This window comes from Xenopus laevis, chromosome 8L, assembly GCF_017654675.1.
Source record: "Xenopus laevis strain J_2021 chromosome 8L, Xenopus_laevis_v10.1, whole genome shotgun sequence".
Taxonomy (NCBI): domain Eukaryota; kingdom Metazoa; phylum Chordata; class Amphibia; order Anura; family Pipidae; genus Xenopus; species Xenopus laevis.
Genome location: NC_054385.1, coordinates 92936165 through 92963127, shown reverse-complemented (window position 1 = coordinate 92963127; position 26963 = coordinate 92936165). Strand labels below are relative to the sequence as shown.

The following is a 26963-nucleotide window of genomic DNA, read 5'->3' as shown; positions in this document are numbered from 1 at the left end:
TTAGCTACCTCACAAAGTTAGTCCTACCTGAAAGTCCACCTTTCTTCTGCTAATGCTTCCTGATGTCTAAGGTTCCTGGCACCATCCACCCATGATTGCTTTGCAAAGAACCCGAAACATGGTTCCCCCCCCCCTACCTTTTATGTGGAAACCACCAAGGAACCCCTAGGACAATAGTTAATTTCCTTGGCCCCATTGCAATTCCTAGACTCTTCCTACCCACACCTTCAGACCCAGTCCAACTGCACGGATTATTAATTATGGAAATGCTGTTGGCATCTATGAAGCTAATGTATGCCAAATTGAGTTTAGATAATGTTATGTTATATAGCACAGGCTTGTCCCGCAAATATTAATAACTATGACCAAATCCAAACTGCTGATTCAGCTTTTCTTCAGAACTCTGCCCCTAAAACTCTTTAAAACAAAAGATTTTGATTGCGGAATAAATTAAAATTATTTGATTTAAGGGGCCACCAACAGCTTGTCAGCAAATCCCTTTAGCAGGCAATCTTCATAAACTACATCCTACATAAGTTTTCTAACTACAAATTTCCCTTCTTACTAGTAAGGGGAGGAAGTGCCAAATAGCTCAGTATTCATCCCCACCCAAGATCCTGTTAACAATACTAAAGCTAATAAGTACATATAGGGTTCTGGAGACTGCATCAAGTGTTGTCACCATCTGCAAAACTGTATGCAGAATGAGTCCTATCAAGTTTCATCAAAGTTCATCAGTGTACCACTACTTCTAAGGCTTGCCTTACAACACACACCGTTGTCTCTTGACAGCTTAGTCTGCAAAGATCACAAACATCAAACCCTGCCGCGATTACATTAAACTATGGTGGGGATGAGCAAGAATTTGCATCAAAGGACAATTGGACAGAGCTGAGGGATAGCAATTCCCTTCACTATATGCTCATACAGAATAATATATATTATATGGTGTATATGGCCTTATGTCTATTCTCTTTGTAGTTGCCCTCTGCATTCACAGGGGTCAGATACATACTAGTCTGGCTATAAGAGTCAACATCTGCAGTAGGAAATCAACCTGCAAGTATTAAGCACATTTTTTCTTCAGCAGAGCAATAACTTTTAATATTGTGTAATGATTGCTGCTTGATATAGTGACCATGAGTCTATAACAAAGTTCCATAGAGGCACTGGCTGTAAAAGAGCCAGAATGGTTGGAATATGTTTGTTGTTGTATCTTTTGGCAGAATGAATTGGCACTCCTGCTGATTTGCTACCTGTAGCAGTAAAACTAATGATTTACAGCCTTTGGGAGCATTTTGGCGGTCACATACAACGACCCATAACAAAAGGGAATTACAGCTAAATTACACATATAGAGTAGATTCCAATACACTGAAGTCATGTAGATAATCCTTAAATCTTAAACACTGGCAACTGGAGCCAAACGTTGCTACATACTGTTCATGGGAGCAACATGGGAATATTAGTGTAGGTGGATAAGAATCCCAATGCAATTTAACTATCCGCAAAACATGAACATTGAGTTCCTATAAAAATAAAACCATATCAGTTTGATGTTTTTCAGTGAGATGTAGTTATTACTAAATCAGTCTTTATCAAGCCGCTGACAGATGGCTGTGTAGCCTCTCAGACAACTGGTTAATGCTGTGTTTGGACAAAATTCAACATGTATATTGGGGAAACTGTAGGAAATTCTAGACAGAAGCTTGCGGCACACATGGAGTGCTAGAATGTGATACTGATTTCCTTTAGCATACGTTTTTTATTAAAAGAATCAATAAGATAATATAAAACTGCACTAAACGTTTTGTTGCATGCGTTTTAGGCAACATATGATTCAGTTCACTACTCCATAGTTAGTTTTAGTGTTTTTTAGAGGGCTACTGTGATCAGAATAAAAGAATTTGCTTTCTTATGTGTAAAGTTACCAAGGGTATTAATAGCTTATTTTTTTTACACAGCAGCCAGATGAGGAATTCCTGAAATAATAAAAAGAAAAATATAAGCATGATGTAAATAAAAAGAGAATGGGATGATTTGCTAATCATTTATATCAAACAATGGAACTAAGAAATGTTATTGTTTTCTGAAAAATACATGCTTGTTTCCAATTTGATGCCAGCAAAACATTAAAAAAAAGTTTAGACAGGGGCAGCAAAATATTGGAAAAGTTGTGTGATGCTAAAAAGGGATCCATGAGAGGAAGAGTCTCTCAGAAGTAAAGATGGGAAGGGGTAACCCACTCTGTCAAACACTGTGTGGGCAAATATTGCAATAACTTAAGACTAATGTTTGTCAACTAAAAATTGCAAATAATTTGGGGATCATCTACAGTACATAAAATCATTATTAAAAGATTCAGAGAATCCAAAGAAATCTCTGCACACATAATGCTGAAAGCCAGTATTGGATGGATGTGATCTTTGGGCCCTCAGGCACTACTGCATTACATAGACCCCTCTCCCTCCTCCCCCCAGCCTAGCTGCTACCCCGGGTAAATGCTCCTAACTTTTTACTTACCCCTCGGTGCAGATTCTGTCCAGCGGAGTTCACGGGCACCAACTTCTTCTCTTCAGTAATCTTCAGGAAGTAAGTGCCGTATCGGCATATGCACAGTTGGAGCAGTCTGCCGGTCCCAAACAACTGCACATGCGCCGAAATTCACGGAAATTGCCGAATGGCCAGAAGAAGATCCGAAGATTACCAAAGAAGAAGATGGCTGCCGTGAACTCTGATGGGTAGGGTTTTTTTTCATGAAGGGTTTAGATGGATTGAGGCAGTGGAGAACTGTCTTGTGGTCTGACACATCAAAATTTTAAATTCTTTCTGGAAATCACAGATTCTGCATCCTCCGGCTAAAGAGGAGAAGGACCATCTGGCTTGTTATCATCGCACAGTTCAAAAACCAGCGATGGTATGGGGGTGCATTAGTGCACTTGGCATGGGTAGTTTGCACCTCTGGGAAGGCATCATTAATGCTGAACCATATATAAAGGTTTTGGAGCAACATATGCTGCCATCCAGAAAATGTCTTTTCAGAGAAGACCTTGTTTATTTCAACAAGACAATGCCAAACCACATTCTGCACTTATTACAACAGTATGGTTCCATGGTAAGAGAGTCTGGGTGCTAAACTGGATTGCCTGCAGTCCTAATCTGTCACCCACTGAAAATATTTGGCATATTATGAAATGGAAAAATAAGACAAAGTAGACCCCAAACTGCTTAGCAGCTGAAGTCCTATATCAGGCAAGAATGGGACAGCCCTTTATTTGTATGACTACAGCAACTGGCCTCCCCAGTTCCCAAAGAGTTACAGTGTGTTGTTAAAATTAGAAACATGCCCCTGTCCCAAGTTTTTTGAAACACATTGATGGCATCACATCTAAAATTAGCATATGTTTCAACATGTTTTTTGTTTTTTTAAATTACAGTGTCCAAATGTTTTTGGAAAAAGGCTTGTGCTGTAAATTAGCCGTAGTTTATTAATTATCTGCATTGGGCACAGTTCTCAGAATTATTGGATCTCAACTCAAGTTAATAACAAGCATGTTTGGACATAGGGGCTATGCAATGACATGGCTACAGTCTCTTCAAGCACAGTAATCAATAGCAACAAAGTGGCAGCATAATCTTTAGCTGATTAGTATAGTTATAAAACATTTGATGGGTCCTTGTGTTTTAATGAACTAAAGCAGAGGCCCAAAGTAGTTATATAGGATGTAGCATTATGGTCCATCGAGTATTAAACTAGTGGAATCTCTGTAACTGCAAGCTCACAGGGTACATCTGCCAAATTATCTATTTGGAAGGATGAATAAAAGTTTTAAGGCAATCATTGTTAATACCAATAGAACCAAAGACATTTGCTTGGGGAAAGCTGAAGTGTTATTGGCCATTTACTGCTCTATATCGGATGCTGATCATGAAGCTGATCAGTGATTATTGCACTTGATGCTATTGTTAAGAACCTTTTAAATGATGATAAATGAAAACTGCAGGTAGCCGGACCCTTCAGGGAAATCCTTACATCACACTGGTATTGAGTAATGTAACTGCAAACAGACAAGTCTTTATTGTGGGCTCATTAATAATCTCTATTTTATGTTCAACAATATTTTGCTGTAAATAAAGGCTTTAAACCCAAATCACAAAACTAACATGTTGGAACATTCATAAAATAAGGAATAATGATTCCCCTACAATGAAATATAGGAATATTAAAAGTCACAGAGCAGTTCTCTGACCATATAAAGGTATAAGGCAGCCATCAAGTGCTTTTATACAATTCATGGAAAGCAAAGCTGACTTTGAATAGCTTCATATTTTACAACAGAGGGTATATCATTTTTGTGTAGTACACACGTTTTCAGAGGATGCAGTGGATGTTTATTGAATCTGTTTAATTAAAAGTCTTGATTTCTTTGTTTACAGTTGTTTCTAAACAAATAGTACGTCCACAGCTAACAATTATTTGAGGCTGCAAACAAAACATTCCGATAGATTTCACTAGCTTTGACTGGCTGAATCCAGCATGAATCAGCAATTCGCAATGTACTACTGACACCCAGCAAGGCCGAGTTGTTTGTTAACACAGTCAGGGTATTAGCATGGCAAAATATGATATGCCAATTATTAAATCATGGGAACACTGGGTGATTAAGTGCTTGAATAGAGCTATATAATACATTGGCAGAACTTTCTTCTCTTCCCTTCTTTGAAGTCTCAATCACAAACTGGTTGAGTCAGGGTTGGGTTTAAGTTCAGTTAGGGGGGCCCTTAGAGGAAAAAATATATAAAATACAAAATATAATTTAGAACAGTTGTTGGATATTTTCAGAATGCCATATATGCAATGTCGAGGCTGTTGCCCTGAAATCGATTTGCAATGGCAAGAATCTTGTTATAGCTAAAGTGCTCTTATTTATGAATATCTTCCAAATAAAGGGTCCGAGGTTTCTGGCAGCGCCAGAGCACCCCCTTCTAATTCCAACCCTGGATTTGGGAACAACTTTTAATTTTACAAAGCTAGTGCCACTTTTCAACATGAATAACTATATGAATATGTCAGTATAGGAGAGTGTAAATGACAAAATGGTTTATTTAATTCACCGTAAGAACAGTAGAACTGCATTTATTCATGCTTCAGGCAAAACTCCAAGAGAGACCACAGGAGAAAGACACTGAGATTTGCACTAGAACAATATGTGCTTGCCTATATTAAAAATATTGTGTTTTGTGTTTTAAATACAGTGCAGTTTACAGATGAAGTGAGAGGTACTGCAACAAAATGCGTGGCATTGTGACAGCAGGGATCACAAGAATCTATCATGTGTATATGTATGTGTTTTTTATTTGTGTGCCATATATAATGGTACATCTGCACAGTCCACTTTTTACTGCACATTGTGCCTTCTTTGTGAATGAGACTTAGCGCTAATTGATGCATCAAATATCTAGCAAATATTAGACATTATAAGAGGTAACTTATGAATGCAGGGCACAATCCACCATGCTTTTTGCACCCTACAGTGCAGGGATCTGCGTGTTCCTGCATTCGACAGGTGCTGTAGTTGCCCCCCCCCGCAGGCTGCAGCAAAGCCTCTATAAGGCATGCATTCATTTTCAGTTTGGTGCTATAGGAATAGGAATAGTGCAGTCAGACCCCTGATGCAAGAGCTTTTTCAATGAGTGCTAATGGTGAGTTTTTGCTATAGCACTCGCCTTTGGGTGATAGTAATTTACCCCATTTAGATAGCGTTTGCCATAGATTGTGGAGGATGCTGTTTTTTAACGGCTTCACTCACCAGGCGTAGATTCGCCAGGACAACGCTAATTCACTAAAATCCGAAGTTGCGTCCTGGGTGCCGAATGCTGGCTTAGTTGCGCTAGCGTTACTGTGCCAAGCGAAGTGAAGTTTCGCTAGCGTTGCCTAATTTGCATACGGCGGGAAATTAAAGTTGAATGGACATACTGTATATGTTGCAGCAAATACATTACATTACACAAGTCATGGAAACCTTAATAAAAGAAAATAAAGTTGTTATATTTCCCTACACATGAGCCCAGTGTATAGTGTATGTGCCATATGTTAGGAAATGTAAGAGGGAAGCTGCATACCCCCAAAAAAATGTACGCTCTTTTGCAGCCTATCACCCTGAAAAATTTAAAAGACGCTAGGATTTTTTGGGACTTAGAACAATTTTGAACAATTTTTTTAGGAACTCCTATCTGCTTTATTGCACTTCGCCTGGTCTGAGGTGGCGAAGGCCAGTCTGGTGCAAGAGGTAACATTCAGTAAAATCTGCATCTTAGTGAATTTGCGTAGTTACGTCCATTCGCCAGAGCGCATATTTGCCTGGCGTTAGGGAGCGAAGTAGCGCTAGAGTCTATCTCCTTCACTAGGGAAGTTATGCCAGCGACCGCTAGTAAATCGCGAAGTTCCGAAATGACGTCACGCTGGAGAATTTTCACTTCGCCCTTTAGTAAATTTACCCCTATACCAAAGAGCATTAAAACATAAATGAAACCATGATTGATTTCCCATGCACTAAGATATATGCTCATTTAACCTTACATACAGGTACTCAGTAACGTAACTAGAGGGGGCGGGCCCTGGTGCATGACGCGCAGCTGGGCCCCCGCCCCCCTCCGTACAGCCTGCATTTCAGTAGCGCGCGTTCTGCCGGGGGGCCCTGAGGGGGTGCCCCCCCGTACAGCCCGCTCGCACCCCCAGCTCTCCCGGTGGTTCTACCACTGCAGGTACTGTCCTATTATTACAGGGAGAAAACAAATCAGTTGACAATGAAGAATTTATTGTGATATAAGTGGAATGGCATTGTCATATCTCTGAGTTTTCAAGTGGCCAATAGGTCCCATATATTTAAAACCCTTTTTTTCTGTTCTATGAAGACATAGATTCTTTTGTATATAAATCATTAAACACTGTGTATTGCTCTTTAAGGGGAACATCAGCTGTTTATGTCCTATTACAAAAGGAACCAGCTCAAGCAGAAAGCTTACATGGCAACTCTACATCCTTTAAACAAACCCTTTTTAGCAAATGTTTATATAGATAGATGTTTTATATAAACATATGTAGAATTCAGTACTCTTCCAAAAAAAGAAAGAAATTGGACTTTTGCTAACATTAACACTGTGAAAAATCTCTCTAAACCCTTAGGGCTCCCTCACCTCCCGAATTGTGACATGCTCAGCTCATCTTAATGCAGAAAGCTTGGGTCAGCATTCCAATAATAGACACAATTGTCAGCCCTCCATGGAACCGAGTTTATATCAATGCCTTCTGGCTGACACAGACCTGCTAGAACTGTACTCTTAATCTGTATTTATATCTTCATCTGGAGACTGAACTCTGCATACAAATATGCAAGTAGCTGTGCTATTCATCTACTCTTTCATGCAGGTTAACAGAAAAAAATTGGTATAATCATCTTGCTTCCCAGAGACATGGTAGTGGTGTCACAAGAAGGAATTTAACCGTTACAGCATATAAATGTTACAATACATAATGGGATACAAAAATATATTCTTCTTTTACTCAGCTGGCATACAAGAAATGTATTTCCTATTGTTTTTTGCTTTAAATAACTTACACTCTTTGCTATAAACATCTATACAGTCCAAACTGAGCCTGGCCCTCTAAGTGGCTTAGCTGTGTGATAGTGATGGTGGTTGGTTATTTTGGATGAATGTCTATTTGATCTCCCAAATAGTCCAGGAAGGCCAGTCTGGAAGTCATTGAGGGTATGAAATGGGGCAAAAAATGTATTTCTATGTTTATAAATATCTTGTTAACCAAATTTTAGACCTCAAAAAGCAGTACTATTTAGATGTTGCTTTATGATAATTACATACCCCTCAACCCCCCCCCCTTTTCACGGTGCAGTACCGATTTTAACAGCACAGTCCGCAGTCACAGTTTCTTTCTGAAATGTCCAGAGTTTCTGTTTGATCTGAACCAATGCCAGAAAAAGGTTTCTTAAAAGAGAAGGCACATCCTGTTATACTTGGGGGTGCCAAAAGTTAGGCACCCCCAAGTGATCGCATGTACTTACCTGAAACCCTGGGCCAGTGCTCCTATCAGGAGAAAACTACATCAGCCTGGGATTCTTCCAGTGGGCAACTCGGAGCGATCATTTTCCTGCTTTTTCTTTCTTCTCGCGCCCAGCATGCCCATTAGAGTGAAAATCTGAACTTTAATAAAAAGTCGGCTATTTTATTCTACTGCACAAGTGTCTTCCCCGGAAAATTTGAAGAAAGAAGAAGCAGGAAAACCATCGCTCCGTGGTGCTCGCTGGAAGAATCCTGGGTCGGTGCAGTTTTCTCCTGATAGGTGCACCGGCCTGGGGTGACAGGTAAGTAAATGTGGTCACTTGGGGGTGCCTAACTTTTGGCACTCCCAAGTAAACAGGACTTTCTTTCTCCTTTAAACTTAACTAAATAAGAGGCTTTTGGCAGAGAGGCAAAAATACTCAGCACCTGCACTTAGATACAATTGTGACAAATATAAGCCGGTCTCTTGGGAGAATGGAGACTTGCAGCTTAAAGGGCAAGTTCACCTTCATTAACAAAACCATAATAACACACACAATATGGCCTTAAAACTCCCAGAAATGTGTTCAAACTTTACCATAATCTGACAAACCTGTAAAATGGATAAAACATAATACTGAGAGTATCATCCTTTGCACATTGGCCTTGGGCATATAAGGTGCACACAACAGCAAGAAAATACTGTTTTAAGCCTCAAGAAAAATACACAGAACTGCCGTGCCTGGTAGGTTATGCTAGGTCTATTGAACTATAAACATTGTATAAAACCAATCCCATTATTTTGACTAGCTGCAAAATTGGTAGCATTACAGGTTTCTTAGGGACATATTTTATCAAGAGGTAAAAATAAAGTTGCATTTTTTCCCTTTGATACATATCTCTCCAAAAAAAATCCATATAAAGGAAAATAGAGCTGTAAAATCTCCTTCAGGAGAAAAATTGTGCCAATCTCTTGCTTTCTCCCATGATTTCAGTTTGGCCTGTGTCTGCTTCTCTGGATACAGACTTACAAAGCATCTTAAATTAAATTATTTCCAATGCCATGCAGTGAAATACATAAAAAAAACTTAGTACAGTGTAAATGCAAACCCCTTTGACCCCCTTCATCTTGTCCCAAGCGACAAGATGAAATTTAATTTTAAAAAAAATCTTTATTTTGTGGGGAAATGGAAAGCATTGCTGAACCACAGTAAAACAGAAAATGCTTCCCCAACAATATACTGAGTATTGCTTGTTTCCCTCATTCTTTCCGATTGATGCTAGCATTAGGGATGGGCGAATTTTTTCATCTTGTTTAGCTGCGGAAATTACGCCCATAGACTTTAATGGGCGCGTGTCCAAAAATTTTTTGACGCCCATAGACTTTAATGGGCGTCGGCGACATTTCGCCGGTGGCGAATTTTTGCGAAACTAAATGGGTCAAAAATTCACCCATCCCTAGCTAGCATTAATAATATAAAATAAATATACTTTTGTGGCCATTGTACACTATTTATAAAGAAATGGCAGGGACCCTCTGTCCCTCCCAGCAGCACACAAAAACAGGAGATTGGGGGATTCTCACAGCTCCATTTGTAATTATTAATTGAATTTGATGATGCTCCACAACCCTCAGCGATATCCTGTTATTAATATTGGGGATATGGAATGACTGGTAAACTAGATTTGCATGAAGAATGAAAAAAAATGTTTTTTCACACTTAAAGCTCAACAAAGAAGTAGCTAGACATTTTATACATTGTGTTTTGTGCTTATGTTCCAGCCCAAGGCAACCACAGCCATTTAGCAGGGAAGATCTGTGTCTCCAAAGATGCCCCAGTAGCTCCCCATCTTCTTTTCTGCTGATTCACTGCACATGCTCTGTGCCGCTGTCACTTACTGAGCTTAGAGACAAACACACAATATACTGTATATATAGATGATAAATCTAATGATACAAGGATGATTAAGAATTAGTTCAGATTCACATTACATGGCAGTTCCGAAACCAGTGCAATTAGCATCAGAATTTAATAATCAGCCCTGTAGCATCAGCTAATAAAATAGTTAAACCTAATTCTTTTTTCTTGATGATTTGCAGGTGCACTGTTTGGCTTCTTAATAACAGTTGCCAAATCACACTGAGCATGTGCGTGTCACTGACTAACAAAATCCAAGATGGGAAGATCTGAATCATTACTGTTATAAAGATGCAGAACCTTTAGGCTGGTGCAGTGAGTTCGGTATATACTGTAGACCTTTGCATTTCTAGCCATATTCATTTTAAAGTTTAGTATTCACAGATGTACAACTTGCATAGCAGGTCAATCACTTGCAACAAAACACTAAAAATGCCACATTGAATGGTAAGCTTTCGGCCATTGTGGTGATACGTTCCTGTTTCAGCAAGTAAAATTCAGCAGATTATTGGAGTCCAATGTCCTTGGTGTACACATTAAGTTTGGCAAATCTATTTATTTCTACTATTACTGGTACTGTATGTGTGTAAGTCAGGGGTGCCCAAACTTTTTGCAACGAGAGCCAGATTTGGTGAGGTGAAAATGTGTGGGGGCCGACCATTCAGTCCAACATTCTTTGATCCATTAACATTAAATTACAGGAATCGAGTAATCGTAGCAGTAATATTTGGGCACATTAGTGAAATGATCTGCCACTTGGTCTATACTGCTGTCTGTGTGCTGAAGGTGTTAGTAATAGACACGTACTGGAACATAGTGACGCCATACTTCTTTCGTTTACTGTACTGGCACATCAGTACGTCTATTGACACCTTCAGCCCTAAAGAAGTATGCGAAAACAGCGCGTCTCTACGTGCCAGTACGTGTCTATTACTAACACCGTCAGCACACAGGCAGCAGTATAGACCAAGTGGCAGATCATTTCACTAATGTGCCCAAATATTACTGCTATGGGATTCCTGATTGCCCTGTGCTGGGGGGCCTCATTATTATTAATTTCATGATGGAGGCTGAGGGCCGGTGTAAATTTGAAAAAGGGCCGCAATTGGCCCCTGGGCCACACTTTGGACATGCCTGGTGTAAGTTATGCCTTACTAGCAGTTCATGAGAAGGGTTAATCAATGATTTATTTTTTATATTAATGAATATAATTATTATTTTTTACAACCCTTCTCTGTTCATTTTATGCCTAGCCAAAATTTGTAAAATAGCAGTGACTATTCACCTGAATACAGTTTTCAAATTCTTCCCCATGATGTAAAAAAATAATGTAAACTTCTGTGTGGTTTTTCTATAAGAACTAATTAATTCACCACTTCCTACACAGTAAAAGAAGGAAATGATTACTTAGATTACTTACAGCCAACCATCATCATTGCAACAGAGAATATCTTCTCTCCATCTGTGGTTGGAGCTATGTTTCCAAATCCAATTGTTGTAAGGCTTGTCATGGTAAAATAGAGGGAGGATACATACAAGGAGTCTTTGCTGGGTCCTCCTTCCCATTGCCCTGAGCCGCTGGCATTATACCGATAGGGAGTACCAATGCTTAGTCCTAGCTGGTACAGCCAACTGTCTTTCTTGATTGTATTTGTCACTTCATCAATGACTTCATAGTCTCCAATGCTGTACCATATGCAGGCCAACCAATGGGCTACAAGACCAAACACACACACTAGAAGAACCAAAACAGCAGCTCCATATTCCAGGTAATGATCCAACTTCCTGGCCACACGACCCAGTCTTAATAGGCGTACTACTTTCAGAGAACTGAAGAGACTACTCATACCCTATGAATAAAAAAAAATATAAAGTGTAAGAACACTCCAAAGTCTTGTAGAAATATAGAATGCAAATATAATATTTACAATTCTTTTCCGATGGTGAAAAGAATAGATTATTGCAACATTTGACTATAAGGCATATTTGCTGATAAGCTTACCAATGTGATAAGCCAAAACTGCAGACTAAGGTTTTCTTTTTCTCTTTATAGCAGATAGTAGACTGTCAAAACATAATCTGAATTTTTGTTTTATCCACAATACTTTATGAATTATTTGAATGTATATATAAGTGAGTTCTTCAAGGGCACGTAACAAAAAATGGAAATTTATGGGCCTAGTTACTACTTTTTCCTGGAGCTTGTGCCTAGATAAGATCCAGTTGGGTCAAATGTATTACTGGTTGTCCTGTACATTAAGGATATGGACTCCTCCCCTGAAACATGGATTGAGGAATGCAGATTGTATTTAGAAAAGGAAGGAGGTATTAACCATACAAAGTTACTTCTAGCACTGCTACGATTTGTCTACAGTATGTGTTGTATATGACAAATACTTTTTATAAATGAGGGGGGCTGCAATGGGAGCACCCTGTGGACTGAACTATGAAGCCATCCATCTAGTGAGGTGGAGTGCATACAAGTATATGAAAAAGTGGCAGCATTAGGAGTTGAGGATGTCATTCCATGATGGATTTTGGTATATGGACAATGCCATCAAGAGAATTTCTTAATGCATTGACATGTCAAATGAAAGAAAGATCTCCCTTATTTACAGTTAGTATGCATCACAATTGGACTTCATAACAGATATGAAGGGAAAAAGACGAATTATAGTTTTATGGCAAGTTCTACCCATTCCTTCTTGCTCACAAGTCATAGGAGACAAAGCCAGACTGGGTACACTCAATGTCATGGTCTGATGACAACTGTTTGGGGCAGGGGTGAATAAACTCTGAAAAGCACTGTGTAAACATGCTGGCACTATATAGATAAAGTATTATAAATAAAACATATCTTTAACTTCCATTCCTACCCTATCATTTATCAGCTTTCCATTTCACTCTCTTTTTATTATTTCAGCATCTTTCCAACGGCCACTAAGGCTGCTGGTGCAAATAAATAAATGTAGCACAATCAACAAACTATAAAAAAAAAAAAGACTATTCAATTTATACATATATTACATTTGTACAAGTATCTCATTATTTAATTCCAAATGCACTGGTTTGAGCTACAGCAGTGTCTGCTTTGTTTGTACCAGAAACACTGGTGATGATAAAATGAAATAGATTGCCGTGTTTATTTGAAAGTGTGGTTTATTGGCAATGTGATCATTACTATAAGATACTGCTGCAGTTTACTGTGCATGTAACTAAGTGGAAAGAACTGTAAATTCCTCATTTCCACTGATTTATCATCAGTCATTGCATTATCCTGCAAGGGTTAAAAAAGATAAATTGCCATTTTATTTCTTCGCCTGTATTTTTGTTCTAGAAACATTTTCTTGTTCTCAAACTTTTTTTTCCCAGTTGACTCTCAAAAGTAAAACCAATAAACAATTATAGTGAAACCCTCATAAAAAGACAGATGCTTTATGCTTTTCAACACAATAAAACATTTGTAAATAATAAAGTGCATTGAAAGCTATAACCTCAAACTGAATATACTGTGTATATGGCACCAGAATGGCATTATGATGAGTGAGGTGGAGCTACTTTGAGCTTTGAGTGTATAAAACGATATTTCTCTCTTTTGCCCTGTTGGTAAGCTAATGAGGCACACATACAGATAGGGATTTAGCGCTGGGCTCCATCATATATTACAATCATGTATACACCTTTAGCAGAGACTGAATTGCTTCTTCTATAAATAAATTAGCAGAACTTCATTGACAAAAATGTTGCTGTGTAATATGGACTATTTTATCATACAATATAAAAACTTAATATAGAATAGAAAATGTTCTATAGGGTTATACATGCGACTGAGGGTTTCCTTGAATGTGCAAAGGGAAGAAGCTACAGACCTTGCTATGGAACTCTATGACAGGACTGGAACTAGGAGTAGAGAGCAGAAGTATGTGCCTCAGACACAGTCAGGAGGTGCAATTGAAAACAGAAGGGTTGGTGGTCATCTGTACAATACCAGTCAAATGTTATGTTCGGCTTTCATGTAGTTGCTCTGTGCAACTCTGATGTATCTGTAAATCAAAAACAAAAAATGGAACTCCAGCAGATTTACTGCAAAATATTTATTCCAGGTTGTGGATACACGGCAAGTTTCGGGTAAAATAAAGGGTTTTGACCCGAAGCATGTCGTGTAACCACAACCTGGAATAAATAATTTGCAGTAAATCTGCTAGAGTTCCTCTTCCATTTTTTGTTTTTGATTTACAGAGAAAGTGCAATTGAAAAGCGATCAAAGAGCAGTGGGGAGTGAGCGGTAGCAGGGAATATCAACATATAGGTGAGAAGCTGGTGCTCCAGCTAGGCAGGGCACCAGGCTAAGTAGTATTATCTAGGGTGCCAATACTATTTTGTGCAGCTCTGCTCCAAGGTAACAACTAATATCTTGGTAATGAAAGTGCGTAGTAATTTGTAACTTATGTGAATAATGTCAAATTTGGCCACTGTCATCAAACAGGGATAGTCAAAACACCCCTCTCTCTACTGCCACAATTGTTGATCTCCATTAAGCCTATTAAACACCTGATTGGGCCAGAAATGCAACTCAGGTCCAATCGGAGTCTCCCACAAGATAAACATGGGAAGCAATGATGAACAGAGAGGGGCTATTGTTTTATTTGGCCTCACTGATTTTACAACCAGGCTTATGTAAAGTAAAAGTATAATTTACTGCATAAACAACAACAGCCTCATGCATTTCTTGAACAAATGCACTTAATACCAAGATTGTGTATTGTGCACTATAAGGGGCACATTTACTTAGCTCGAGTGAAGGATTAGAATAAAAAATACTTTGAATTTCGAAGTATTTTTCTGGCTACTTCGACCTTCGACTACGACTTTGACTACGAATCAAACGATTCAAACTAAAAATCGTTTGACTATTCGACCATTCGATAGTCGAAGTACTGTCTCTTTAAAAAAAACTTTGACCACCTACTTCGCCACCTAAAACCTACCGAGCATCAATTTTAGCCTATTGGGAAGGTCCCCATAGGCTTTCTAGCCACTTTGGGATAGAAGGAAAATCGTTCGATAGATGGATTAAAATCCTTCGAATCGTTCGATAGAATGATTATTCCTTCGATCGAACGAATTGCGATAAATCCTTCGACTTCGATATTCGAAGGATTTAACTTCGAGGGTTGAATATCGAGGTATAATTAACCCTCGATATTCGACCAATAGTAAATGTGCCCCCAAGTGTAAGAATTCTAATGTTTTTTGCAATAAAGTTTGGTCTTCCTTTATATGTGGCTGCCTATGGGATGTATGATTATTTTTCCACAAGGTGTTGCTACTATATATTGTGTAAAAAGTGGTGCAATGTGTTTTGCAACAGGATGCTTGCTCAAAAAGCAACCTACAATTATAATGGTGTATGAGATATTTTATATAATTGTGTTATGCAGAGAAGTTTCCCAGGCAGTGTGCAGGCCAGCTAGTCAATATTTCTAAAACATACTTCTTCTCTGCAATTCCACTCTTTGGAAGTGGAGAGTGTTTTGTTTTTCACCATACTGCTACATACTTGCTAATTTTGTTTTTACATTTTTCTTCACTGAAAAAGGTGTGGAATAAACTATTTTTACTTTCTCTGCTCTGTAAACCCTTGTACATTTTAAAGAATATCACATTACCAAATATCCCATTTTATATATTTCCTTTGATTAACCCTGAAATATATCAGCTTTTCCTTATAATAAAATGTTATTTTGCCAATATATTCTGACGAGGGCTGTGCCTCTGCATTATGAACAAAAGATACAGTAGCTAGAATTTCAGTCATAGGCCTTGCCCATGTAGAAAACATTAAGATTTTTTGTGAAATACCGAGTTGGATTATTGGAGCATGAGTAATCTAAGTTTTTAATGTTAACTGGCCTGCAGCTGAACTTTGTTCTTCTAAATAAACTGCAACATTCTTTTCTACATTCAGGTATGCAAATATGTAAAGGAAATGCACCAGAATGTACATTCTTTTTCACTTAGAGCCAGTGAACTTAACATACTATAAGAAATATACAAGAAAGATAATGCGTTCATATATGTTTTAACTGTTATTTTACATCTTTATTAAGCAGATTTACCATTTACTGACTATTACCTAATTCATATATTCTGCTTCAACCTGTGTTACTCTTTGAATTAAGAACAAAATCAAGTTGACAGACCACGGTAGACATAAATGGCTGCACTTGTGTTTGAACAATGGAACTGAAGGTATTTCTAATACCAATTTCCAAATTTTCTGCATAGCCTACCATCAACGGTTTTACAATTTCCTGAATTAAAGAAAGATCAGTGCCCACTTGTTAAAACAAGGTAGAGCGCTTTTAAATACCTAACTACGAACCATAATTGAATGCATCACAATTAATTGTGTATAAGGGGAAGACCTTCTTGTTCTTTAAAATAGATTATTCAATTAGAATTACTTAAATATCGCAAACATATTAGGGATGCACCAAATCCAGGATTCGGTTCGGGATTCGGCCTTTTTCAGCAGGATTCGGATTCGGCCGAATCCTTCGGCCCAGCCGAACCGAATGCGAATCCTAATTTGCATATGCAAATTAGGGGCGGGAGGGAAATTGCATGACTTTTTGTCAGAAAACAAGGAAGTAAAAAATGTTTTCCCCTTCCCACCCCTAATTTGCATATGCAAATTAGGGTTCAGATTCGGTTCGGTATTCGGCCGAATCTTTCACGAAGGATTCGGGGATTCGGCCGAATCCAAAAAAGTGGATTCGGTGCATCCCTAAAACATATAAATCCTTCATGCAGTTTTCAGATCTGTTAGTACTTTGGCTTATTAAGTAGAAGTGGGTCCAGTTCTTCTCCAACCTTACAATGACTGGAGTGTGTTAGGTTATCAAATACTTTCTGATCATGGTAAATGGGCAAAAACATGTTGATGTTAAAGAAATTTGTTGCATGAGAAATGGAGGGTATCATTACAAATGTGGACACTAGAGGAAGGTCACCAGGATTCCCCTTATCTCATGGCAGGATCAAATCTGGATCAATATTTAGATTAAACGGAATGTGAATGTATATGTTGGCGAGAACAAAATATTTTGCACTGTATGAGTGATGGTATATAATGGACTACAGTTCTTGGAAAGATAGTAGCCATGACAACCACATACAGCACACATATTTTCAATCAGTGTCCGGGTATTTCTTTCTAGAAAAATAAATGTTGGGTTGTTATTGAGTAAGCCAACCATATTAAAGGTAAATGATATCTGGAATGCTTGGGACCTGGGGTTATACAGATCTTTCTAGAGCTTTCAGCAATTTGGATGACCATGCCCTAAAGGAGAAAGAAAGTAATTTTAACTTGGTGGTGCCAAAAGTTAGGCACCCCCTAGCGCAGGGGTCCCCAACCTTTTTTACTCGTGAGCCACATTTAAATGTAAAAAGAGTTGGAGAGCAACACAAGCATGAGAAAGTCCAAGGGGATGTCAAATAAGGCCTTTGATTGGCTGTTTGGTAGCCCCTATATGGACTGGCAGCCTACAGGAGAGTCTGTTTGACAGTACACCTGGTTTTTATACAACCAAAACTTGCCTCCAAGCCTGGAATTCAAAAATAAGCTCCTGCTTTGAGGCCACTGGGAGCAACATCCAAGGGGTTGGAGAGCAACATGTTGCTCGCGAGCTACTGGTTGGGGACCACTGCCCTAGCGGTTATATTTATTTACCTGACACCCTTGGCCGGTGCTCCTATCAGCAGAAAACTGCACCGGCACAAGGTTCTGCCAATGAGCACCTCAGAATGACGGTCTTCTTTGCTTCTTTGTTATTCAAATTTCCCAGGGCAGACGCATGGGCAGTAGAATGATATAACCGTCTTCTTTGTTAAAGTTCAGCTTTTTAATGAAATGTGCATGCGCAGATGCAAGAAAAAAAAAGAAGCAGGTAGAGGATCGCTCTGTGGTGCTCGCCGGAAGAAACCCTAGGCCAGTGCAGTTTTCTGCTTATAGGAGCACCGCCCTGGGGTGTTAGGTAAGTAAATACAAGAACTTGGGGTGCTTATGTTTCGGCACTCCAAGCAAAAAAAAATAAGACTTTCCTTTTTCTTGTCACTCAAACATGAATAAACCCAATATGATTGTTTTGCCGCCAGTTTTTTTGTCCCATGATTTACAAAATCACTCAACATCTCAGAAGGTTCAAGGTCTCACAAAGAAATCTTCATCTTGAGTAATAAATCTCTCTTTATTTGCATTTCAATGTTTGTTTGGCAGTTCTTCAATCCTAAATCTCCCTACAGTAGTAAAATATATACACGTTAAGAGTAGCTGCAAAAGCAGAGACTAAACTTATTCATTTTCAAACTTACTTCCAGAGCTGCATGAATATGCTGTGTTGGAGTCTCCTAGGGGAAAAAATACAAGGTGACATGGAAGAGGAGCTTAAAGTCTCACAAATAAGCTCTTAAAAAACAAACTACAAAATTCCAGTTCGGCAGAGGCAAACAGCAGGCACACAGTCAGCGGTAAAGTCAGAGATATACAGTGAGCTCTCAGAATGAATGTTCAAAAGAAAAGATGATATTGGAACTTCTCATAGAAACACAACAGGCGCATGCAGTATTTATATAATGCAAAGGGGAAAGAACACGTAAAAGGATGATGATTTATAATTATAATGTTTTAATCCTATACAATTTTAGATATATTTTTTTCCTAGTTGGTAACGTCAAACTTTTATCTGTATATAGGTATATTAAGACTTTTATAGCTGTTCTCTTACAATCACATGAACTACCATAAAAAAAATGGAAGCGTTATCTAAGCTGGGGGAAAAAATTATTCACACTTTATCCACAGTTTCATTTTTCCATCTTAACCATGCTCCCTAGCATTTTTCTCCTGAGTGATAAACCACATTGGTGGAAAAAAATGTAGTTGTAGGATTTCCCACAGATTTCATTATCGGTTTTCCCACAGCGTCAAAAATATTTCTGGAGTTTTAAGCTCGGCCAAATTAGGGTTTTGGGCCTTATTATAAATATGTTTTTTGAGTACTTAAAGACAAAGAATATATTTTTTTTAATTCTGGAAAGATCAGAAAGAGTTTTCAAAATGTCTGGACATTTTTAGCACAAAAGACAAAATGACCTTTGGATTTAAGTCATCTGATTTAGAATCATCAATATGTTTTACCTTGGACAGTGTACCAAGATAAGTGTGATAAGTATTAAAATATGGCAATATTATTTTTACCCAGGTTTCTTGTAAAACAGCAGTGGGGCTCATTTATCAACACTGGGCAAATTTGCCCATGGGCAGTTACCTATAGCAACCAATCAGTGATTAGCTTTTTGAAACCAGCTGCAAGCAGAACAATGAATGCAGCAATTTGATTGGTTACCATGGGTTACTGCCCATGGGCAAATTTGCCCAGTGTTGATAAATGACCCCAGCATGTTGAGCAGTCTTGTATTAGTCTAGTCTATAAAAAATGTTCTCCAACATCCTATATAACACAATGAATTATTTTTATTGTGTAGGCCTGTTTCTTAACCTTGGGTAGCCAAAACTCTTTAAGCATGTCTAAAGTTGTAGTCCAAAACATCTTGGATCTGGTAACCAGAGTATCTGGCAGTTGGGTCTGCTAAGCATTTTTATAGAAAAGTCCAGGCGTGAAGGCATTTTATTTGCTGAAGAACTGTAAAGAGTCAACTGTGCAACAACAGGTAAGTGCAAAGCTGTGCTTGAGAAAGATACGTGCCTGCACTGTTATAGCTGACATAAGGACATTAATGAAACATGCCATCTAGTGAAAGAACTATGGGCCAACAAACTAGAACAAATATTTTAAAGGAATTACTTTAAAGGAGAAGGAAAGCTACGGAAGCATTTTATTGCCAATAGATTAGCTGCAATAGCGCAAGCTAGAATGCTATATTTATTCTGTAGAATGTTTTACCATACCTCAGTAAAAAGCTCTAGAAACTCTCTGTTTGTTTAGAATAGGTGCTGCAGTATTAACATGGTGTGACATCACTTCTTGCCTGAGTCTCTCCCTGCTCTGGGCTCAGATTACAGTAGAGAAGGGAGGGGGGGAAGAGGAGCAAACTGAGCATGCTCTTGCCCAGGGCAATGAGGTTTAAGCTGAGAACAGGAAGTCTGATACAGAAGCCCATGAGTACACAATAGAAGGAAGGAAATGCAGTGTTTCTTTTGACAGGGGACTCAGAGCAACATTACTTTGGGGGTTTACTGGTATATTTAGATCGACCTTTCTGATAAGGCTTACTTAGTTTTAACCTTTCCTTCTCCTTTAAACTACTGAAAAGGCATTGTTGCATTGTTAATTAGACTAAAACAAATGTTCATCCGCTATATAGTTGATATGCTTCATTACCCTATAAACTGTGATCAATTAAAAACCACTTATGTACAGGTATTTAGTTTGTGTTCAACTACAATGGCTAGGCCGAAGGATATCTGAAATATATCTGGCCTGCCTTTGGTCAAGGCATCAATCTCCCCACCTGTAAGGTGTAAGATTTATCACTGGACTTACAGAAACTACCAATACAGAAAAAGTAAAATTGTGACATTTCTAAGTCTAGAAGGGCCTAACGGGAGTAATTAAAGTTGTTGGTTGAAAAATATGTTATGCCAACAATGCCTCTTATGTAAATGATTCAACTGTATTTAAATTTTGCATGTTAAGTTAACGCACGTAAAAAAACTACTAAATGTAACTAAATGTATTTCTTGTGTAAAAAATATGCTGCTTTAAGAAGCCCTACATCGCTCAATAAAAATGGGAAAGGAATTCATTCTTAATTAAGAATATTACACTGCAGCATAGAATTTAATAAGTTGCAGAAGGAAAAACATTAGCAAAATAAAGATTAAAAATGTTTTTTTTGCAAAAAAGACATTTTAAAACATACAAGGATTTATTTATGAGCATAAGTCCTAAATTGCACAAGTGCAGTTCCCAATAGCAACTATCTTGGGTCTTTCCTTTCATTTTCCAACTTGGCAACTGCAGTTTTACACTTTAGTTCCTATATTTGTAAATCTGTCAGCTTGTAAGGGGGTAGACCGGGTAGGGTAATTCATGAGATCATGACTGTAAATTGAATGTGTGAAAATGATGTGAAGTGAATGTTTAATTTCATGTATGTTCAGTTAAAACAAAAGTAGTGGGTACTAAACATAAAATAGACTGGATCATGACTCAAGAAAAAATGACCAGTATCTTAAATGATTCTCACAGTAGATTTCTAAAAACCTGGGCTCCATGGCTGGAATACAGGTATGTGCCTGGATATCACTTGGCACTGCTTAGTATTTAATTTTTAATTTGAATTATCTGTTTACTGGCCGTCCTTTTTAGGACAGTCAGTCACATTGGTAGATCTGTCTTTCAGTTTGTTAATTGTTATGAAAACTTACAATGTGTTCTTACCATGTTTAATCATGCAGGACTGGTTATCTTATATTAGATTTTATGTCAGGTTTATTTGTATGGATGAGGCCCTATTTATCCTATTACATGATGATTGTAGGTACCTATGTACTATGATTGACAGCCATTTTTATTTCAAATCTGTATAATGACCTGCATTTCCCTTATGTTGATGTCTGCTAACTATATATATATATTGTATTCTCTGTAAAACACAATAAAAAATTATTGAAATACAAAACAAAAGTAGTGGGAATAGTTGTAATGTGGCCACTAGGTGGCAATAGTGTTTAAGATAATTTGTTTAACTGTAATTCAGACCACAGCCACTAGAGGGGGATAGAGTGCAAAGGGTATTTAAGGGAAGGCCACAACCAGGGCAGGGTTCTTCTTCTTAATGGCATCAGCTGGACAGGTGCAGGTAGAGAGAGAGAATCTCCTAGTGAGAAGTACTAGGTACTTCATTTAGACAGGTAATCTAGTGTGGGTAGCCCAGACCCCAATGAGGAGGTAGTGGCCGAGAGGCCATGGCTAAGCCAGAGATAGGGTTGGATTGATAGTTGTAGGGCCAGTGGTTACATCCTAAACAGGGACATGGAAATTCCTACCCACAGTAGGGCAGAGGAGTGTAGACCGTAAGCCGGACTGCTAGGTGGCACATTGGAAAATTAGAAAATTCCTACCCGGAGTCAAACAGAGGGGTGGTGCAAGGTCCTGGAAAGGGATGTGGGTCCATGGCAACTGGGGTTGTGTTTACACTAGTGGAATGTTCTGCATGCCTGTCAGTGAATCTGCCTGAACAGTGAGTCTGCCTGAAAACTGGGTGTGATAAATTGGATGTAATCTTGTCAGTGAATGTGAGTACAATTTTCCCCTGCCAATAAATCCTATTTCCAGTTACTGGTGTTGGAATCCTGCATTTGAGTGTAAGCTCTTCAGAATTGGGTCTTACACATTGGTGCATTTTTTCATGTTGGCAGAGGAAAAGCTCATGGCTTGCAAAATTTTAATAAATACATTCATCAAATAAATAGTTTGCACTGCACATATTTTTTACTTTAACTATTTTTATTACAATCCTCCATGTTATTTTTATGACACAGCCCTGCAATAGGGTAATGTGATAAATGTTGCTGCATTTGCGCCACATTTACTAACTCATAACAAGGAATCACATGTCTCAAGTAGGTGACCAATAAATAATACATGCTTATTGACTGTTTTGGGTTACTAGACAACGTGCAAATCTTGCAAATGTATATTAAATTGACCCCATCTACAATTATTTAAATCTATACTATATGGCCTGCACAGTGCAGTACAGTACATGCACATTGTATTATTTCATAATTTGTAGAGAATGAGTAGTTTATTTTCCTAGCTAAGCAAGGGAAAGTTTTAGTCATCTGTGGGAACTTTCTTGAGAATACGAACAAATATGAAATGGTATCTGCAGTGGCCCTTAAAAAGCTTGAACTGACTCCTATAGCTGAAGACCAATAAATACAGGGACACAGGGAGGTGAAGAATATACACTCTCTGAAACACAACAGGCAAAAAATAGAAGGAAAATACTTCATATCAGGAAAGCTCTTTATGTCAATCTCAGATAAACAAAGTGTGGTAAAAATTAGCATTGATTACATTTGGAATCATTTGGAGAAGTGAAATTTCTGCGCTTTACAGAAAACTTCATATGTTCTGTAAAATACCAATACAAAGCACATTCCCACTTAAGTGATTGCTAATATGAGGCATTTGCAGCTAAACTCTGCACGGACATTTTGGAAATGAACTCTGCAAAAAGTGTATTGCATTTAAAGACTTACATTATTGTTTGATTTGAACCTAATGTTTCTGGCCGGTGCTGGATCATGGCTAGTGCTCATACACCAAAAGAACCTGGGCTGTGCTGCAAATGGAGCTCTCCAGTATTACAGTGGGGATCCTGTCTAATTGCCAGAAGTTCAAGTTCTTTTAAGACAGATTCCCTGTTTCTTTTTCATAGGTAGACATAGATTTTTAAAAAAAAAAAAAAAAAAGTATCAACCCAAGTCCTATTCATTAAACTCATGTTGTAAGGAGGTATACTGGACCTTTAATTTCAGCCCTGTATCTAGTATCTAACTGCTAGGGCTTGCAGTGGCCAAAGACTCCACAACTATATTAAAAATGTCTATTCTGATATATTAAGCGCCAACTATGCTCTCCCTGAGGGTTACATTATGTGGAGTCTGACATATCAAAGTGATTGGCCTGCTTCTCCCTTGTACCTCAGTGGATGTGTTGCTCAACAAAGTAATTTCCAGGAACATGCAGTGCTTTAAGAGTTTATAATAATGCTGCTCAGTCTCCTATAACATTCATGCCAAGGATTAAGTATGTGTTGTACAAAATGCATTGGGCATTTACGTTTTCATCAATGTGGACTAAATAAATAAAGTTTTAATTTTATTCACTGGCCTCCATCTGATTTCAGTTCACGAATTGCACATTTTCCAATGGATTCTTTTATTTTCAGTCATTATAAAGCAACATAGTAGTTTAGACTGAAAAACAGTCACATGTCTTGTCCCTTTCTGACTCCAAAATATCAAACCCACCTCTGGATCAACACTGTACTAAATAATCCTTCTCTGGGCTTTATGCTAACAATTCCTCCTCCTCGAGGTTCTGTAATTATGTCTCTGTTGTTCTTCCAGTATATTCTATGTTTGGGAGACCACATCCATTCACTTAACTTTAAATTCTTGTATACTTCTATGAAGATGATATTAAGATATACAGTATTTAGACATCTCTTAAATAACAACTGATATTAACAGTAAAATCTCTGCATCTAAATATATCCTCAGAATTGATACCATATCAAACGGAATAATAGAAAACTATTTTTATTCAACTAATCTTACTTCATCTTTTATTACTAATACCAATGGCGTGCTCATTAAACCATGTTTATAAAGCACATTTCCAAGATTCTTCCCTTTCTCTCTCAAGCAACATTTTGGGGTTCATTTGGAGGGGTCGAACTTGATGGACTTTGGTCTTTTATTAACACTAATTTATGTGGCAAGCAATAATACTTTGTCAGTGTTTTTGTGTTAGCTTATATTGTGCTCTATACAATTGTCAGATATATGGAAACATGTTTTCAGTTAAAACCTTGAAGCCAAGCATCCCTATCTAAAGGGAATTTACAGCCTTTTCTGATTGTGTCTAAAGGGGCTCTAGGCTTGAATGGGATTCTCTTGTAGAACATATGCTCTGACCCACTATTGTTTATCTAATGTGGATTTTTGATGCAGAAAGAGAATGATTTAGGTCTGAACAAAAATGAACACTTGCAAAGAAACTAGTGAAGACTTTCTAACATTGGGTAAGCTCCAAGGTGTTGAACAAATTGCTTGCATAACATTCTGCTTCAACTTCTCACTATTGAATGGACTTGAGCTTTATTAGCAGCAACTATTACATCCACGAAATCTGTATAGTGCTGAAGACGGCATTTAGCTAAATGTAAGCAACAGCTGAGTCTCATTTTCAAAGCTTTCACAAGCAGTTGGTGGAATTTTAAGAACAATTAATACAACAGACAAGGAAACATTCATTTGGTAACTAATACCCAAAGTCCATATTATATCAGGACCTTCAATATAACAGCCATCCAATTAAACAGATGCATCCATCACCTAGGGGGTTATTTACCAAAGGTCGAATTTCAAATCTATGTGAATTATTTTTTTACTCTAGTAATTGTGAATGTACTTACAACTTGAATCGGAGGTTAGTTGTGGAAAACCTTGAATTTCTAATATTTGATCGAATAGTCCCGACCCGAAAATTTGAATCGAATTGACTAGACTGAAAAAAAACTTGAATGTCAGAAAGGTAATTAACATATTAAAATGGTTCAACTGACCACTGCCATTGACTTGTAAATGAATTCTGCAGTTTTTAGGTGGTGAATATGGCGAATATTCTAATTATAACTGTTTTCATGGTCGAGGTGTGATAAATCTAACATTCAAATTTACATTCGAGCTGGTGCTTTTAAATTAAAATTTTGGTGTTTTCACACAAAAAATTTTTCAAAAATTCAAATTTAAATTTACCATTCGAACCTTAATAAATCTGCCTCCTAATGTATACAGAAAAATCAGTCCTCGATAATATCAAATATATCCAGAATAAATTTGACAAACCATTCAAAAAGCTTGGCAAATTGGCCTGAAAGGACATCAAAAGCACTGCAACAAACAGTATGACTTCCACTTCAAAGAAAATAGTTGTATTGGATTAATTAACAGGTTTGTTCATGGAAATATTTACAGACATACTGAAAGAGCATGATCAATACCTTTTTTTTTTTTCTTTAAAAAACCATACTTCTAAAAAAAAGTCCAACGTATGTCTCTGATCATCATTATATTTTGTCCCTAATGACTTCAGAAACCATTAGCAACTCAGAACCAGAACCATAATCTAAAAGGGAACTATACTATAATGTTACCACTACTATTTATCAAGATATTAGATAACAAAGGCAGACCATAAGTTTAAAATATTTTCTGATACCACTGCCCTTGATATCAAAGGCGTTGTTCACCTTCCAAACACTTTTTCTTAGTTCAGTTGTTTTCATATTGTTCACTATATACAAAGACTTTTTCCATGTTTTATTGTTGATCCATTATTGATGGTTTTCCAAAACTAAATGTTCCTGCCCCGGGTGTTTGGATCACTGACCTGCCAGACTCAGGCACAGACTGTTATAATTTGCTACATTAGTTAATACATTTCTTAGCAGTATCTGTGGATTATTAGCAACTATTGTTTCAATTATGAGGACTGCCATTAATGAAACGCAGGCATTCTGTCCAGTAGGGACAAAGATAAGAAATGTATCACTTTAGGACAGTTTATAGGGTCGGTGACACCCCCCCCCCCCGAGCTGCTTCAGAAAGAAATAAGAAGGTGAAAAATAAACTGCATACTTTAATGTTAGAAAAATTGTCAAAAATAGGAACTATTATTTCTGGTCAGGGGAGTCTCAAGCATTAATACTGCCGCCCCTGCCCCTCGCGCTTAACTTAAAGGAAAACTATACCCACAAAATGAACACTTAAGCAACAGATAGTTTCACATTAAGTGGCATATTAAAGAATCTTATCGAACTGGAATATATATTTAAGTAAATATTGCCCTTTTACATCTCTTGCCTTGAACCACCATTTCGTGACTCTATCTATGCTGCCTCAGAGATCACCTGACCAGAAATACTACAACACTAACTGTAACAGGAAGAAGTGTGGAAGCAAAATACACAACTCTGTTAATTGGCTCATGTGACCTAGCAAGTGTAGTTTATTTGGTTTGTTTGTGTGCACCATGAATCCTACAATCCCAGGGCCAGCCCTTATTTTTTAAAATGGCAATTTTCTATTTAGGATTACCCAATGGCACATACTACTAAAAAAAGTATATTATTTTGAAAATGGTTTATTTAGATGAA

The 26963-nt window shown here is 37.8% G+C and overlaps 1 protein-coding gene across 6 annotated transcripts in view; it reads right to left on the bottom strand.

Annotated features, from left to right (window-relative positions):
* kcnh5.L (potassium voltage-gated channel subfamily H member 5 L homeolog) overlaps window positions 1-26963 on the bottom strand; it is a 218288-nt gene that overhangs the window by 74626 nt on the left and 116699 nt on the right. For 4 of the 6 annotated variants that reach the window (XM_018230657.2, XM_018230658.2, XM_018230653.2 and 1 more), the window contains 2 exons: window positions 18357-18392; window positions 11398-11827 (listed from right to left, as the gene is read on the bottom strand). In XM_018230657.2, the coding sequence (XP_018086146.1) occupies window positions 11398-11827; window positions 18357-18392 (466 nt within the window). The remainder of the gene's footprint in view (window positions 1-11397; window positions 11828-18356; window positions 18393-26963) is intronic. The other 2 variants (XM_018230654.2, XM_018230656.2) reach the window with 1 other exon arrangement.